This window comes from Neofelis nebulosa, chromosome 16 (assembly GCF_028018385.1).
Source record: "Neofelis nebulosa isolate mNeoNeb1 chromosome 16, mNeoNeb1.pri, whole genome shotgun sequence".
Classification (NCBI taxonomy): Eukaryota; Metazoa; Chordata; class Mammalia; order Carnivora; family Felidae; genus Neofelis; species Neofelis nebulosa.
Window position 1 is genome coordinate 34,959,902 of NC_080797.1, and position 16,724 is coordinate 34,976,625.

The 16,724-nt window shown below is 50.8% G+C and overlaps 3 protein-coding genes and 1 long non-coding RNA gene across 13 annotated transcripts in view; 2 read left to right on the forward strand and 2 right to left on the reverse strand.

Moving 5' to 3' along the window:
- The window catches only part of LOC131496848 (uncharacterized protein C17orf113), a 51,238-nt gene extending 46,591 nt beyond the window's left edge, over window positions 1-4,647 (forward strand). For 6 of the 8 annotated variants that reach the window (XM_058702581.1, XM_058702583.1, XM_058702582.1 and 3 more), the window contains 4 exons: window positions 1,326-1,619; window positions 2,184-2,377; window positions 2,648-2,758; window positions 3,226-4,647. In XM_058702581.1, the coding sequence (XP_058558564.1) occupies window positions 1,326-1,619; window positions 2,184-2,377; window positions 2,648-2,758; window positions 3,226-3,462 (836 nt within the window). In that variant the 3' untranslated portion in view covers window positions 3,463-4,647. The remainder of the gene's footprint in view (window positions 1-1,325; window positions 1,620-2,183; window positions 2,378-2,647; window positions 2,759-3,225) is intronic. The other 2 variants (XM_058702585.1, XM_058702579.1) reach the window with 1 other exon arrangement.
- Window positions 4,588-8,811, reverse strand: NKIRAS2 (NFKB inhibitor interacting Ras like 2). Of its 2 annotated transcripts, none has more exons than XM_058702587.1 (4): window positions 8,680-8,811; window positions 7,610-7,713; window positions 6,968-7,209; window positions 4,588-6,287 (listed from the first exon to the last, which is right to left on the reverse strand). In XM_058702587.1, the coding sequence occupies exons 2-4, from the start codon at window positions 7,701-7,703 to the stop codon at window positions 6,048-6,050; spliced, it is 576 nt and encodes a 191-aa protein (XP_058558570.1). In that variant the 5' UTR covers window positions 7,704-7,713; window positions 8,680-8,811; the 3' UTR covers window positions 4,588-6,047. The 2 variants fall into 2 exon arrangements, with proteins under 2 accessions (XP_058558570.1, XP_058558569.1); XM_058702586.1 differs by having other exon boundaries at window positions 7,610-7,717.
- Window positions 8,812-11,118: 2,307 nt separating this feature from the next.
- Window positions 11,119-16,724, forward strand: part of DNAJC7 (DnaJ heat shock protein family (Hsp40) member C7) — a 29,108-nt gene continuing 23,502 nt past the window's right edge. Inside the window, exons 1-2 of one of the 2 annotated variants that reach the window (XM_058705448.1) lie at window positions 11,295-11,384; window positions 15,296-15,454. In XM_058705448.1, the coding sequence (XP_058561431.1) occupies window positions 15,426-15,454 (29 nt within the window). In that variant the 5' untranslated portion in view covers window positions 11,295-11,384; window positions 15,296-15,425. Of the gene's footprint in view, window positions 11,385-15,295; window positions 15,455-16,724 lie in introns of both variants that reach the window. The other variant, XM_058705447.1, reaches the window with a different exon arrangement.
- LOC131498318 (uncharacterized) lies at window positions 13,243-14,728 on the reverse strand. Its single transcript, XR_009255376.1, has 2 exons — window positions 14,072-14,728; window positions 13,243-13,902 (listed from the first exon to the last, which is right to left on the reverse strand). It is a non-coding gene; the product is annotated as an uncharacterized LOC131498318 (long non-coding RNA).

Here is a 16,724-nt window from a genome sequence, read left to right on the forward strand (position 1 = left end):
CTTCCGTGTTGTTGCATACAGCTATGGTTTGTCCTTTTTATTGCTGTGTAGTGCTCCATTTAATGACCGTACAACGCTGTCTTTTTTTTTTTTTTTTTTAAGTTTTTTTGTTTTGAGGGGAGCCTGGCTGGCTCAGTCAGTTAAGCGTCTGACTTTGGCTCAGGTCACGATCTCAAGGTTCATGGGTTCGAGCCCTGCATTGGGCTTTGTGCTGACAGCTCAGAGCCTGGAGCCTGCTTCGGACTCTGTGTCTCCCTCTCTCTCTACCCCTCCCGCCACTCATGCTCTGTCTCTCTCTCTCTTTCAAAAATAAACATTAAAGAAATTTTATTTTATTTTTTTAATTTTTTTTTAGCATTTATTTATTTTTGAGACAGAGAGAGACAGAGCATGAATGGGGGAAGGTCAGAGAGAGAGGGAGACACAGAATCCGAAACAGGCTCCAGGCTCCGAGCAGTCAGCACAGAGCCTGACACGGGGCTTGAACTCCTGGACCGTGAGATCATGACCTGAGCTGAAGTCGGATGCTTAACCGACTGAGCCACCCAGGCGCCCCTAAAGAAAATTTAAAACTATATATTTTTGTTTTTTTTTTTTTTTTTTTTTTTAATTTTTTTTTCAACGTTTTTTATTTATTTTTTTTTTGGGACAGAGAGAGACAGAGCATGAACGGGGAGGGGCAGAGAGAGAGGGAGACACAGAATCGGAAACAGGCTCCAGGCTCCGAGCCATCAGCCCAGAGCCTGACGCGGGGCTCGAACTCACGGACCGTGAGATCGTGACCTGGCTGAAGTCGGACGCTTAACCGACTGCGCCATCCAGGCGCCCCTATATTTTTGTTTTTAAAGTAATCTCCATACCCAGCATGGGACTTGAACTCACAACCCCGAGATCAAGAGTCGCCTGCTCTACTGACTGAGCCAGCCAGGTTCCCCTCTCTTTTTTTGTTTAAATCTATTCTCCTGTTGATGGATTTTTGGACAGTTTCCAGTTTTATGCTATTACGAATAGTGCTATATGAATATAACAGCACATCTTATCGGCAACTTCTGCTTATTTAACAGTTAGCAAAGAACTGTAAAGTATCGGGGCTGTGAGGGCTATCTGAGACCACTCTGTCCAACTCTACATTTTCAGATGGGGAAGCTGAGGCCTAAAGAGGCCCAAATCTGCCCAGTGAGTTGGTGGGAGAGTGGAGTCTGGAACCCACTGCTGGTCATCCCGACACCAGGGATGCTTCCACTCTGCCATGCCACCCCCAATATGTCACTACTTAAAATCATGGCCTCCAGATGATTCTAACCCGATGCGTTCCATCTCCCCAGCCGTTCCTGCAGCCCCACCCCCTGGCCCCCAACTCCAGCCACCGCTGACTCTGGACCCCACGCCGAGGGAGCCGGCTCACTCAGATCTCTTGGATGCTGCCTCCTCTTCCTCTTCTTCCTCCTGCCCACCCTGCTCTCCAGAGCCTGGGAGAGAGGCACCAGGGCCTGAGCCTGCAGTGGCTGCTGTGGGAAACGGTGTGAACGGGGAGGGCAGGAGCGAGAAGGGACGCCTCTATTGCCCCACGTGCAAGGTGACAGTGAACTCCGCCTCCCAGCTTCAGGCTCACAACACAGGTCAGTGCCGTGCCCCTCTCCCTCTCCCACCACCCTCACCGCCCCCCCCCCCACCCCAGTCCAGGGAGGAGTGGGGCAGGGAGACCCCCTCCACAGCTGCAGGCAGGCTGGAGTTTCTGGGCACTTTGCCCAAGGGCTTCATGACAGAGGTGTTGTGTTCAGCTGTGATTGGGTGGTCATTTGGGGTCCTCCCACTAATGCTTGAGGTGGGAGAATTGGAAAGAGAAGTCTGTGGTAGCAGGAACTGAAGGGTCGCTGGGAGAAGGCAGGAAGCTCCTCCTCCATCTATCTTAGACCCAGAAGGAAAGCACTGAGATGGGAGCAAAGGGAAGCCACAAGGCTCCCCTGCAGGGAGGCGTTCTGGGGAGGCTGGGGGTGGGGGGGACAAGAGAAGCTGGGAGGCCCCGGCGGAGTGGGGAAGAGAACGCTCAGGCGGCTGGAGGGGAGAGCGTGTGCAGGCGGCTTAAGGGGGCAGCCAGCCTGACCTGGTTCAGAGGCATCTCCCCTGCCCTGGAGCCCTTCTTGGGTGCTGACAGGCTGGGGCTGTTGTTCCTTCTCTCTCAGGAGCCAAGCACCGGTGGATGGTGGAAGGTCAGCGAGGTGCTCCTCGAAGGGGCCGGGGCCGCCCTGTGCCCCGGGGAGGTGGACACAAGGCCAAGAGAGTGGCAGGGGGCCAGGGCGGCCGACAGGGGCCCAGCCCCCCCTTTCACTGTGCCCTGTGTCAGCTCCAGGTCAATTCAGAGACCCAACTCAAGCAGGTGGGAGAAACCAGAGCAGGGCTGAGGGGTGGGACCGGTCCCAGGTGACAGGAGGGAGCCAGGGAGGAAAAAGAGGGAGGCTGGAGGGGCAGTGGGCTCCTGGAGGGGCCAAGGCTGGGTCTCACCTCCCCTTCCCATGGTGATACCCAGTAGGTGTGCATCCGACGTGTGACTCATGGGTGAGGAAGGGTTAGCTAGTGGAGGATGATAGTCATCTAGGGGTCCTTGGGCTTCCTTATCCTGTTGCCAGTTTGTCTGTCTGTCCATTAGCACCTGAGCAGCAGGAGGCACAAAGACCGCCTGGCTGGGAAGCCCCCCAAGCCCTCCAGCCAGCACAGCAAGCTGCAGAAACATGCAGCGCTGGCTGTGAGTATCCTCAAGGTATCTGTCTCCCGGCGACAGGGCTGGGCCCTGGGTCAAGAGGGGAGAGGATGGGCCAGAAGGGCAAGCTGGGGGGGACTGGTGGGGTGGGGCAGGAAGGAAGCCACCCCCCCTTTAAGGCTGCCTGGGCAGAGAGTCGGGCTGGGGTTTTGGACCATCTTGGGATCTGCCCAGTGGAATTTCCGGGGAGGTGGGCCGAGGATAGTAATCTCTGGGTCAAGAGCGAGGAGTGGGCGTGCATCTCCTAGAGACCATCTCTGCCCCCACCCCCCATAGCCTCCTTCCTCTGGGCAGGAAGACAGGTGCTGGAGAAAGCCCTTTGGAATGATGTTTTGGGGGTGGGAAGGGTTTAGGTTTGGAACCCTAAAAGGCACGTCTTTCCTGCAACAGAACGCCCAAGGATGGGGCCCCGGGAGGGCTGGGATTTTCCTGGGTCAGACTGTGTCCATTCTCTCTCTCCTCTGCAGTCGAAGCTAGCCTTGCAGAAGCAACTCACCAAGACACTTGCAGCCCGCTTCCTGCCCAGCCCGATCCCCGCCGCTGCCGCAGCCATCTGTGCGCTGCCAGGGCCCCTGGCCCTCAGGCCTGCCCCCACAGCAGCCACCACCCTCTTCCCAGCTCCCATCCTGGGCCCGGCTCTGTTTCGCACCCCAGCAGGAGCCGTCCGCCCTGCCACAGGGCCCATCGTTTTTGCCCCCTACTAGGCTTCCTGGGGAGGCCGGTGCTTGGCACCCAGCAGTCGCTGTCCTTGCCTCCTCTTCCCGAGATGCCTCAGTTTCCTCCATCCCCTAGGAGACTGCCATTTACAGCCAAAGCTTCCTGCCCAATCTAGGAAGAGCTGGGCTAGTTTTAAGGGCAGCTGCCCTTTGCCCAGTCTGGACTGCGGATTCAACTACAACCCTCCTGGCCCAGGACCTTCCAACCCTCCTCTCCCCAGCCTCCTCAGGCTGGCACTGGGCTCCCCTGCATTGCCCAGCCTGATTTACAGGGAGCAAACTGAGAAATCCCAAAGATCTATGCAAAATCCTAGCCCCAGCCCCATGGTGCTCTCATTTCCCCCACCTGAGACCTAGAACCCCATGGTCAGAGGTCCTAGGAATCTTAACTTTGAGCCTGGCAAGAAGTCTAGAGAAGAGGCCCTCTCCATTCACTGGACTCTCTGGAGAATCACTGGAGGTGGCAGATGGGGTCTCAAGCTGGACAGGGTTCAAGGCTATCTGGACAAGGTGACCCTGGGGGAGTGGAAGACGACTGTGGAGGAGAAAGGGGGGGGCAGGGAGCAAAGCCAGGGTGGGGCTGGGGCTGAGAGATTTTGGGGTTCCTCTGCTGTGATCAGACAGGGCTGGGAGAGGGGTAGAGGAGGGTGATTTTCTGGCTGGGCCCAGTTTTAACAGAGGTCATCAATCCCACACAAGCTCTCTCCTCAGCCTTTCATTGATTTCTCCTGAACCCCAGCTGGGGGTGGAGGGTGGTGGTGGGCATTGGATCTCTCCAGACTATGGACCCAGCTAACACCAGCCCCCTCTCCCCCAGGGCTCCCAAAAGAGTTTTCCCCTCAGGCTCCTCACCCCAAACCGGTCCCCAGCACTAAATCCAGCTTCCCCTCCTCCCAAGCAGAATCCTGCCCCCTCACTGTGAAGCTGAGTGTTGGGATCCAGGCTGACACACTCAAGACCCATTTTCATGCTGTTAATGTCACAGCCTCCATCCCACCCCCCAGCACTGCTCTGTCACCCCACAATATGGGACTTTGCCAGTATCCACCTGTATCTTTTCCTTTTTTAGATATTTCCAATGGGAGGACAAGAAGGGGGGAGGGGAGGGGAACCTTTTGATAACAGTTGTGGTTTTATTGTGTCCAATGCATCAATAAATGAATTCAAGCCCGAGCCTGTAGATGCCCTAATTCGACTCACCCAGCCCTGCCCTATTCACCTCTCCCATCCCGGGGAGAAGGGGTGTGGACTAGAGGTCACCTGGCTCTGGTGTCTCATCTCTGCTGGGTGTGCACATTAGAAGCATGAAGTGGACACAGGAAGTCGTGGGTTACAAGCTCACTTGATAGCATGTTGAAAGTGTAACCACCCTTCTGAGCCCCGACAGATCTGTCAGCTCCTGAGAAGCTGCTACTGGTTTGCCTTGTTCTATTCAGGCATCTGAGGTAAGGAAGGGCTAGAGGAGCACCTTGTCCAGCCTTCACCATGGCAGCAGGCATATAAACACAGGTAATTTATAAATAGGAGTCCAGCTATCAGCTGAAAACAACCACAGGAAGGGGTGAAGGCCAGGCCCCACCGGGTGTGAGGTGGGCTGATCGGGCACTGGGCGGGCGGCCGCTCTGGCAGCTAGAGGCAGTGCACGCCTGCCCCCTGGTGGTTGGGGGAGAGCAGTGTCTCAGCCTCCAGGGCCAGTAGGCATAGCACCTTGAAGAGGGAGAAGCAAAGGGTACAGTAAGAGCCAGCCCCAAGCCACAGGTATTATAAAATAAGAGGGCTGGAGAGGATCCAGAAGATCATCTAAGCAACTCCCGTCACCTTACAGATGAGAAAACTGAAACCCAGAGAGAGGAAAGGACTTGCAGGGTCCCAAAGCCAGCTGGTGAAGCCCAGCCATCCTTCCTTTCCACCTCAGCCAATAAGGGCCATGTGCTCCCTGAGCAGGAAGAAGAAGCAAAACAATTGCGGGGGGGGGGGGGGGGGGAGTTAAAGCAGAAAATTACACTTCCCAGGAGGCTGGCTTCTTCCAGCCAAGGAGAGGACAGGAGAAAGGTGAGGGGGTCAGAGTTGGACACCAGCATGCACACACATGCACTTGTGCACACGTCTACACGCACATACATAATACCTGGACGCCCTTCCTCTGGAGTCCAGTCTGGTGCCATGAGTATGAGTGTGTGTGTGTGTGTGTGTGTGTGTGTGTGTGTCTGTCACTGGCAGAAAGCTCACAGGTGGGGGACCCCTGTGACAGGAACCAGAGCCTAGACTGGGCACTTGTGCATGGCAGCTCAGCTTCCCGTCCAGGGCAGGTGGAAGGGGACATTGACCACAACTGCCCCAGGTCATGGAGGGCAGGTATGATGAGAGCTGGTGGGGAGGGAGGCTTTGGGGGGCACTAACCTAGATTATCTCCACTTCCCAAGGCTGGGAGGGAGCAAAAGTGACCTGAGCCTGGGACAGCCCAGCTGCCTGGCCTGGGAAGGACAGCTTGTCTAACCCCACCCCTGGATATATCTCCCAGAGCCCCAGAAGCTGGAAGGAGGCTGGGAAGGTGGAGGAAGGATGACAGGTCTTCAGCCATCCAAGGAGCCGCTGCCCTTGTTCTTGCGGCTGAGAGGGAAAGCAGACTTGCTCTGGGGCTGGGTCATCTTGCTGGCCAGGTAGACGAAGGGCTCCAGCAGAGAGCGGCGGTCAGCCACAGATACCTCCCACAGCTTCACCTTCTCGGACTTGGCCCAGTGCTGAGCCACGTCTGGGTCTACACGCCGCTGCTCCTGTAGGTCACACTTGTTGCCAAGGACCACGATGGTGACCTGGGGAAGAGGGACAGAGTAGAGGCCTGAGTTTGTACCATGGGCCTCAGAGTTGGGTGTGAGGGTTGGCAACGACCTAGAAGTCCTAACAGAAGAAAAAGTCTCAATAGCTAACGTTTTGCCTCTTCTTATATAGGAAACAATGACTGGGGAGAGGGAGATGGTTGCTTTTTATTCTCCTTCCTCTGTTTAAGTTCTACCCTCCATCTGGCCCTCCCTCCAAGAGTTCTCTCATAAGCCCTGTGTCACCCGTGCCTGCTCATTACGAGCAATCAGTCTGTTTCTGGCTAAACAACTGGTGAGGGAACATTCCCCAAACACCTGCAGCTTAAAGAGGGATTTGGGAACAGAAGGATAAGAGCAAAGAACCATCACAAAGAAAGATTAGTGGGGGCTCCCAAAGTTAGGTCAGAAACCTCTAAAACTAAAGGAAAGCCTCTTTGGTTGAGCTGCCTCAACATACAGCCACGTGTAGGGGTGAAGACACCCTCCAGTGGCCTCCATCCCGCCTCTAGCTCCTACCCTACCTCCTGGGATAGGAATGAAAAACAGCCATGCCAGGCTCCCCAGAGCCAGCCCAGGGCCCACTCTTTCTCCTAACCCCACCTGTGGATATGTCTTTCAGAGCCCCAGAAGCTGGAATGAGGCTGGAAAGGTAGAGAAGGGATCCCCACACACACCTCCTTCTTGTCCTTGGATTTGTCGATCTCCTTCTTGAGCAGCTCTACACGCTGAAAGGACTCTCGGCTATCCGTGCTGTAGACCAGGACATAGCCGTCAGTGCAGGAGAAGCAGTGCCGGGGTAGCTCGGCCCCATCCCGGAGCCCCCGGGTGTCGTAGAAACGCACCTGCTCCCGCACCCCCCGGTCGGTCTCAATGGAGCCCACGTAGATGTCTTCCTGTGTCTCAATCATCTCAGAACCTGGGGCAAAATGAGGAAAAAACTTGTTTGTAGAAAGAAGGAAGATGGGAAACGTGGGTGACTGAGTATATCCTAACAGGCCAATCAGCCAGGGAAAGAAAGGAATGTGGGGCTGGGGACAGAGGGCCAGGGACTGACAGGCAAGACTGGATGACTTGGGGAACAGCATGGATCTCATGCTAACGCCATACTAAGCAAAAGCGTGACCTGAGAGCTTTTCCTTGCTATCTCAAATATTGGGTTTCCTCTTTCCAGATTTCAATATGCTGGGGTTAAGGTCGTTATGTAGATTTCACTCTTTGGGGGTACAATAACCATCAGCAGCAGCTTTTAGCCTTTTCATGTTATGATCACATCCTACTTATTCTTCCACCATGTCCCTACCCCCAACAACACTCACCTACTACATGGTTCCCATATAGAAGCTGCTCCAGGATTGAAGTTTTGCCCACAGATGCTTGACCACACACGACCACCTTGCAGCTCTTCCCCATGCTTAGCCTTCTGCCTTGAAGAAGAGAAGCACACTGGGTGAGGTGGGATGAAAACAGAGGGCAGATCTCCTATAACTGAGAGTCAGGTTCTGAACGTCAGAACTTCAGGGATTCAGCACTGTCTGTCCCCTACTGTGGTCAGGGTGTATTGGAGTGATGTGTCTCTGGCCGCTACTGGACAGTGGGCTGTACTTTACTCATCTTTGTCATTCCAAGCACCTGATCAGTAACTGGCTCAGAGGTTTTCAGTAATTGTTGCCGTAAAGGGGGAAGAGAGTCTTTGGTTTAAAGGAACCACTGGCCGGGTTCCTTTCTGTGCACAGGATGTGGAAGACCAGTAGCTGGAGGGAGCTCCACTCAGCTTCCTGTCTTGAGCCATGCCTCCATGGAGAAATAAACAAGAATGCTATATTGTGTGGATTGGTCTTAAGCCGCTCTTCGTCTGGAGAGCGAGCTAATGAGAATGGGATTTTGCTTTCCTGTATGATTTATCTGGACAATTAATTCCCTCTAATTCCCAGTCAAGTCCATGGCTAAGATGAAGAACATCACACAAGAAAGAGTGAAAGAATCTAAGGGGAAAAGGAGAAAATCTGTGATGCCCTTGAACTCATAAGTCAAAATGAGGCTCAGACACAGAAACCTCCCGGACAGAGATCTCGTCGAAGGCATTCCAAACACAAGCTTCCCAGAAGAAACCCCAGACAAGGATTGCCTCAGAGAGCAGATACAGAGGGCACTCCCAAGAGGTGTCTTAAACAGAGACCTCTCGAGTAAACTCCCGATACAGACCCCCTCCCCGCTCGGGGCCCAAATAGTGGGCCCCACAATGAAAGGATACCCCAAGTGAGACTGCTAGAGGGGCTTCCGCCACCGATTTACCCCCGAGGGGGCCCCTAGAGGGAATCGGAGGCAGAGACTCGCCACCTAAAGCGGCCCGGATGCGGTGACCGACCCTGGCCTGCCACCTCCGTACCTCCCGGAGCCCTCGCAGCACCCCGGCTGGGCCCCTCCAGGCGCGCCGGGACTAGGGGAGGGGCAGCACAGCCACAAGCACTCCGCTTTTCCTCCCGGGTCGTTCCAGGCTCCGTCTGGCCCCGCCCCCCAGCTTCCGTCCTTCAGGACCAATTCCGGCTGCAGCTTGCAGGAGCCGGGCACACAGCGCCCCCAGAGGCAGGAAGGGAGAATGACGGGGAGAAAGCCGGCACCAGGGCTGGCTGCACACGTGAGCACAAGGTTCTAGGCAACTTGGACACAGGGGGGGCTGGTGTCTCTAATGCCCAAATGTTCTTTCTCTAAAGGCTACCATAGTGCAGTAACGCTTCATTTATTCAATCGTTTATTAGTCAGATGTCTTCTGAGCAGCTACTCTGTGCCAGGTATAAAACCACATGCTGAGAAAAAATGTAATTAGACAAGGTAGCTGCTGCTCATGAGAACGTCACCGTCTAGAGGAGCTAGATATCTACAGGGCAGCATGGTAAAAACTATTTTTGAGGTGCTATGGGAGCATAGCAAAAAACATTGGACTTCAGGGACAGTGGGCATCACAGAAAACTTCCTGGAGGAGGTTATGTCTGTTTTGAGATTTGAAGGGTCTGGGAGGAAAGAGTGGAGGAAACATGGCAAAAGTCATGACATTTTTCTGGAACTACAAGTGTTTTGGTTCCATATTGTTGGTGGAAAGGAGGCAAATAATCGAAGACCTTGTGTGGTAGGTCAAAGAGTTCAAACTGTATCCTAACAGCAGTGGAAAGCCATTGATAGGTTTTATGCCAGTGAAGTGACATGATCATTTTTGCTTTTAGGAAGGTCATTGGCAGAAGAGTAAAGAATGGAGTTGAGACAACGGGCCAGTTAGGAGACTATGGTAGTATTCCAAGTTTTAAAAATAAAAATGAGGAGAGCCTGATTTGGTATGGAATGGAGACAGATAGATTTGGAAGACATTTGGTAGGAAAATCAACAAGATTTGGTGATAAATTGGGAGTCAGGAGTGAGAAAGGGGTGTTCATGATGTCTCCTATCTTTCTAATTCGGTGGCCAATTGGTGAACCCACTTGACAAGATAAGGAATTCAGGAAAAGAGAAATAAGTAAAGCATTTGTTGTTGTTGTTGTTGTTGAATGAGAGAATGACAAATTTGACTTAAATATAAATGTCTCCAGGATTTGTGAAACATACAAGACATCCAGTAGATAATTGGATATAGAGATCTAGAACTCACAAGTGAGAGGTCTAGGTTGGAAATATCGACAAAGTTGAGGGTCATCTACAGCTCAAATGAAAGCTATGGGAGCAAATGAATTGGCTTAGATGCAAAGAACACACAGTGGGAAGGTGGTCCACAGACAGGTTGGCTTCCTGCATTAGACCATAGATTGTGACCCATTGGCAGGCAGGGCAGGTGGTCTGTGAGTATCCGCCCAATCTAGCACACTCCCCAAGTAGGCCATTTGGAGAGACTAGTGAATGATTGGCTGGCTGAATGACTTCTCTTCCCACCCACTGAGCCTCTCCCAACCTTCTCTAGCCAGTGGTGGGTGTGGTTTCTGCTCCCTTAGCACTGCCATAGGCAGAGGCCTTTCAAGAAGCCTACTGAGGATGACACTATTTTACTGGAGGAAAGGAGTAGATCCTTTCCAAATTCACTTGTCCCCTTCTTTAGTTCTCAATTAAAAAGTTTTAACCTCAAACTCCTCCAATTTAATTTAACCTCAGAAAACCCCGGTTTTATTCAAACCCACGAATACTATTGGTTCGAGTTCCCAGTCCAGACTGCATTCGGCAAAACAAGCGTGCTGAGCAGGGTGTTTCCATAAAGGATGAGTACTGGGGACACTATGGAGCAGGGACCTCACCCTGAGAGCTGCCTTATAAACTCCAGGGCAGGGTCTGGGGCGCCGTGCCACCCTTCCTAGGCTTAATGCTGAGATGGCACTCCCAGGCAGCTGACATGAAAGCAGCCTCATTAAAGGGTCAGCGTCATTAGGGTGATGAACCAGTTATTGCTTGGAGATCCAGTGGGGATGAAAGGCGCGGGGTGAAGACGCCCTGCGTTCCCCTGGCTTGGTTGGGCAGGGCTTCCAAGGGCCGATGAAAGCTAGGGGAACTGGGCTCAAAGTGTCTCTTCTTGCCTTTCCCGGTAGGAAGCTGTGAACACACTCCAAGGTCAGGAAGGTAGTAGTGGGGGCTCTTTCCCTCCAGAGTCCTGGGTCACCGAGTCCCCAACCCAACCCAGACTCTCCTGAACCTTACTGGAGACTCTCTAGGATTGGAAGTTGCTATGGCAACGAGGCTCTCAGAATACTGAGAAGAGCTCAGGCCTAGAGAGGCATCACCCTCTTGTACCCCTCACTTCCGACGCACGGGTAAAGTGGCGCCTCCTACGCACAGGAACCGTCCCTGGGCCACCGGCCCGGCACGGAGACCACCGTGGACCTCCGGAGGCGGGAGGCCTCTCTGGCCCCAAGCGGAGCCTCTCGATGGTAGACGGGCCCGAGGGAGCCCCTCTGGGCGCAACGCCGCCGAGCTGCTCGATGCTCCAGCCGGAAGTGCTCTTCACCGCCTGCCTCCCACCCGCCTCTTTGGTCCCGGCGGTAAGATGGCGGCTGCCGCGGAGTGCGATGTGGTAATGGCGGCGACCGAGCCAGAGCTGCTCGACGACGAGGAAGCAAAGAGGTAACCGAGTAGCAGGGTAGTGGAAGGGGCGAGCTTCAGCTCCGTGGCCCCGGGAAACCCGTCCCTTCCGTGATGCAGCCCGTGTTGAGGCGACGCCCCGCCCTCCGCGTCCCCCCCCCCATCTGAGATAAGTCCGGATGGACCCCCTGAAGGGGCGCTCCCGGAGGTCGGCCCTCCCCTCCCCTCCTGCTTCCGCCTGGCTGGAGAGCTGAGGCACGGCCTGGTTCTCCAAGCAGGGAGGAATGTCGCCCTTAGTGTAGAGGCCGGGTCTCGGAGGGGACCTCAGAGGTCTGTTGTGGGGTGGGGGAGGCTGCGCGGCGACGATGACGACTTCCTTACATCGCCCCCGACCCCCGCCTGCTCTTGTTAACTTCTGTGCATTGTTGTCTATCAGCATTTTGCATCTCCGAAGCCCGTGTTGTCCTCACCCCTTCTCCTCAGTAATGTATCCCAGCGACCACGAGCCTAGGTCCGAGCGTGTCTCCATTATTGACCTGGTGTCCCCTCCCCGTACCCCAGAAATCGGAGATGAGAGAGAAAGAAGGAAGAGTGAGGGGTTTGTCTCATGCTCTACACGTCAAACTCCGGCCCTTCCGTCCTTCCGGAGTAAGATCCTCATTCTTCCCAGGACTGTTCATTCTTAAGTTAAGCAGCAGAGAGGAAGGCAACTGCTTGGGCGCTGTTGGCACCGCTGGGCCGCCGCAGTGGCTCGAGATTGCCAGTCTGGACTAGCCAAGGGAGCTGCTGAGTGAGTGCTTTTCGAGAACACTCTGGATTCTGGCTACAGCTAAGGCAGGTTATTGGAACACAGTTGTGGGTAGTCATACTTGTCCTAATCCTGAAGGACAATTAACGAAATGGTTCTGGAAGCGCGGGGCCCTTTCCTTATCAACTGCAGATTAATTGACTACAGTGCCCTCAGTCTCCTTCCCTTGCCTTTCTTATCTTTGTACCAAACCCTGTCTGTATGGCTTCATTCTGGCTGCATGAGATCTGAAACCAGGGTTCTGAGGATTTTTTATTATCCAAGTTAAAATACGGGGAGGTACTCAGGGTGGCAGAATGAATAGTTATCAAGCTTCAGGGTAGGTTACTGCACCCTGTGTCTCAAGGTCTGTTGAGAACTGAGAGGCTTGACACAGTGTTGTAGTAAGTCCTTGGGACGATCAGAGAAGGCAGGACGCCAGAGTCTAGTCTCTTTCTCTTCTTGGTTTTGAGTTTTCACAGCGTACCTATTTCTCAGGTGTTGAGGATTAAGCATCATTAAGGAACTACACCACGGGAAACAACCGCTCCCTCCCCCTCCCCCCCCCCTCCCGTACATACACAGTTTACGTTAATTGCAAGGATTTACTTTACTTGGGATTATGAAGAATTCAGTGGGTTTTTTTTGTTGTTGTTGTTTTTTTGGTGCTATAGAGACTTGGGCTATGTGTAGTAATTTGAAAAAAACCTTCTCTTACATAATATAGATCTCTGATGTAGGGACTGTCCCTAATTTGGGTTTTACTTCACAGCCCTCTGTCTGAAGCAGGTCCTTTTCCTTAAAAAACAGAAACAAAAACAAAACAAAAACAACACACAGCCTTAGAGGATATTCTAACATAAAATTATAGCAAATGAACCTGAAGATACATTAAGAAACACAAAATGGGTGATGCTGTAATGTGACCACATCACACAAAAACATGGTATTTGGTAGAAGAGGTGTCAATGTAGGTTAACTCTGCCTTATTACATGGAATTTAAGATGTCATCGATTGTAAAACGCACAGTTGTTTTATCTGCCACTAAGAAAAGATACATCCTTGCTAAATAGACTTCCATGTTACACATATTTATATAGCTCTCTTTTAGATACGGCTAAAAATGGATATTTATTATATATCACTTATGCGAGCCAATCAAAAGGAAAGTATAGTGAAATTAAAAAAAAATTACAGTTTGACTTTCTGCCATATAAGGCATCCTTGGAGAGTAAGTAAGCACTGGAATCTAAAGAAAAAACCATGTTATGTATGGTTTTCCAATGCTGAAAATGGAGTGATGATGTAGAAGTTTTGGAGGAAGGTGGTTTTACATTTTTCATGTGTCCTGGAATCCTGTGTACCCATAGCAGAAGGCAGGGATAGTAACATCCCTTACAGATGCCCTTTACTATCTGGCTTGGTTAGTCATTTGGCCAAGTTTGTGTCTCTTATTACAGTCCTACTACCAGTTCACTTGGGGACACCGGAGTTGATGGGTCTCTTGGGTTGTTTTTGTGAAGTCCAGCAAGGAATCCTTCCTTCTGTGCATCTTGGTTCAAGGGCTTGCTGCTGCTGCTAAATTGTTATGGTCCCACAGCGGCAAAACGAGAGGAGCTTTCAAGACTTGGGGCCTCATGGCTGCAGCATTTTAAAGGGCTACATGTTTTATTTCATTAACTTTAGTGTCTCTAGAGAGAAAAGAAATGTACTTCAATTTTTTTTGCTTGTCACTCTGACAGAGTTCTTTTTCCTCCATAGCAGCTGAGAGGCTAAAATAAAAGATGTATTAGTTGGCATCCAAAATAGATCAGGGTTCTGAACATGAAGATTATTTATTTCTCTTGGCCCACCAAAACAGATAAAGCTACTTAGGGAGCCAGAGAGCTAAATTTCAGAGGTTTTACAATTCAGCTAATTTAATTTAATTTCAAGCCTTACATTTTCCTGGGAAGATGCTGATTGCTTTATGTAATGTAAGAATACCGGTCTTGAATGAAGGCTGTCTGGTCACATTTCCTGGGCTGGGAAGGTCACCGTAGGTAGTCTTTATTATGGTAATATCGAAGGATTTCAAGTTGTTCCTCCACAGAGGAAACACTTCTGTATCTCAGCGTATATCAGGCATGACTGGACAGTAGGGTCTAAAAGAAAACAGAAGCCATAGATTTAGAAGACAGAACATCCTTTTCTGATTCTTTGATAATCTTTTCCATATATGTGTGAATGCACGCAAGAACATTAGGTCCCTTCTTAGTATCCAGGTATTGTAAGCTGTGTAGAGTTTGCTTTTTATTTCTCTTCCTATTGCTGCTGGGAAGCACTGAACCCTGAATCCATATCCCAGGGTCTGCAGTAGGCGCTATTTATTTTACTACAGATTCCTGGCACATTTTGGTGTTTGTGGCCATAGCCGAAGAGCTTGTAGCATTCGTTGTCTTCCCCAGCTCTTCTTCCTCACTTTGTTTTAAATTCTTAGACATTTGTCTCTCTAAACTTTGTCTTCAAGGTCATGAAATGAAGCTAGACGTTTCAGTAAGCCTGCAAGCTGAATGGGATATTATCTTTGACCTTAAACCCAAATCAGTGAAAACACTGTTTGCAGCCTTCATTTTCATTTTGGTATACTCTAAGTGCGGGGTCAGTGGTGAAGAAATGAGAGGTGGGACAAATAAGTCATGGTTAAGGAACAGATAAACCTAGGAATACAGAATCCCAAACCAGCAAATGAATTGAATCTGATTTTAACAAGTGGCAAAATTGTTAAATCAGGGGCACGTGGCTGGCTCAGTGTCACTTTTGATCTCAGGGTCGAGTTCAAGCCCCACATTGGGTATAGAGATTACTTAAAAATAAAATCTTTAAAAAAATTGTTAAGTCATAACTAGAGCAAAGGTAGAGCACAGAGGAAGAGTCTCTCTGTCCTTGTTGCTTTAATTCAGGTCCACGTACTAACCAGAACCAGATACCAACCAAATTGAGCCAAGTTGAATGGCAGTTGCTCTAGTGTCTAGTCCATTCCAACGACCAGAACTCTGATTGGCTTAAAACCCAGGCTTTTTGAACATTCTAGCCAATCAGGGATGAGTGTAGCCATTGAAGCTAGTATTTTAAAAGTTTTTAAAAGCTGAGTACTGGGCACTTGCCTTTGCTTTTTTTCTCTAGGACTTTAGAAGATTGGAGAACAATGGTCAGCGGCTGCCTAGGTGCCTTGTGGTCTGATGCACAGTCCCTCTGAGAGCCCATTTCTCCCTTACTCCACTAATGTTTGGTCCCTTTTCTTCAGTGCTGAGTGATGTGGAAGTTACTTAGAGGTCGTTCCAGGTATTCTTTTAAACTGTCTGAATTTCAGCAGTAAGACCGGATTCATCGTGCAAATTATCTCAGTGTTTATTCATTTTATTGGATTGACAATTTGTTTTCTTCCCCATCCAGATCAAAATAACAGTTCCTCTGTTTTATCCCACCATTGGCAGGGGGATGAATGTTTGAAGCTTTTGAGAATGAAAATATGAGGGGGAATATTCGACTTTCAAAGTCTAATTCTGACACCTAATATTCTGGTGTTGTGTGACTTAAATTTTTTGTGGGGAAGCTAGATTGTCAGATCAACAAAGTGTTAACCATTTCTTCTGATTCTATTGTTAGCCTTTGGGGGAGGGGTGTATGAGGCAAGCAGCATTTTCTCTTGTTTTTGGTCTGTCCTGAGTTTTTCCTCTGGCAGTTGGAGATAGTCAACCTCCTGTTAAAATAAGGAACCAAGAGAACTCTGGAAGCAACATACCAGTTGACAACCTAGACTCCCCACTCTGGTTTTCATCTCTACCCACTCACTCCCCCCCTCTCCCCAAGAAAAAAACCTCAGCAGCTTTTTTCTTAATTATAGTTCCTAAGTTCTAGATTTTTGTTGTGTACTAATGTCCCCTTGAGGGAAATAGTGGGTCTCACAGAATGGGGAACCAAGGGATAGAAAATGGTGGGTTTGGGAGTGTGTTATGAAAACAAGCCTCTGGCTATTGCTGAAAGGCCAATGCCATGTGGACTCAAGAGTGGCTTCTGAGAAGCTTGTTTCCCCAGGTCTCCTCTTCCCCGGAGTAAAGAAGATTAGGTAGATGCCACAGATTGTGATACCTCCCATTTAAGGAACTAGCATAAATGTATTACGGTTGAGTCAGCTATTTCATATGACTGTCTTTTCTGCCTGCATTAATGGGATTTCCGTCTGGATGGATCCATTAGTTGGTTGCCTTTCCCGCCCCCCCCCCCCCCCCCCCCCCCCACTGAATAAGACATTGCCAACTCCATGGTGTTGCCTGGTGTCCTTCCCTGCTTGAGCAGTAGAGAGTGCTACTGCCTTGTGTAGCCTGTATCTGTGACTCCACTTGGTGCCTCTTGGTCCCTTCTGGTTCTGCCCCTGTTGAGGCTTCCCCCTGAATGTCCAGAAAGAGAACACTTTGAACTGGTATGTTGTTAATGAGTTTTCTTCATCTCGATCTCCTCTCTTTTAGGAGAAGGCTGGATATTTTAATTGTGCTTTAAAGTGAAAGCAGAAGCTGTTTATTCTAAAGCAAATTGGGTAAAGGATGCTGGGTAG

Excerpts from the sequence above, each read along its gene's own strand:
- NKIRAS2 (XM_058702587.1), bottom strand. The coding sequence starts at position 7,703 with ATGGGGAAGAGCTGCAAGGTGGTCGTGTGTGGTCAAGCATCTGTGGGC. Across the intron at positions 7,210-7,609 it reads ATATGGGAACCATGTAGTAG|GTTCTGAGATGATTGAGACA; the intron begins GTGAGTGTTGTT and ends ATTTTGCCCCAG. Across the intron at positions 6,288-6,967 it reads AATCCAAGGACAAGAAGGAG|GTCACCATCGTGGTCCTTGG; the intron begins GTGTGTGTGGGG and ends CCTCTTCCCCAG.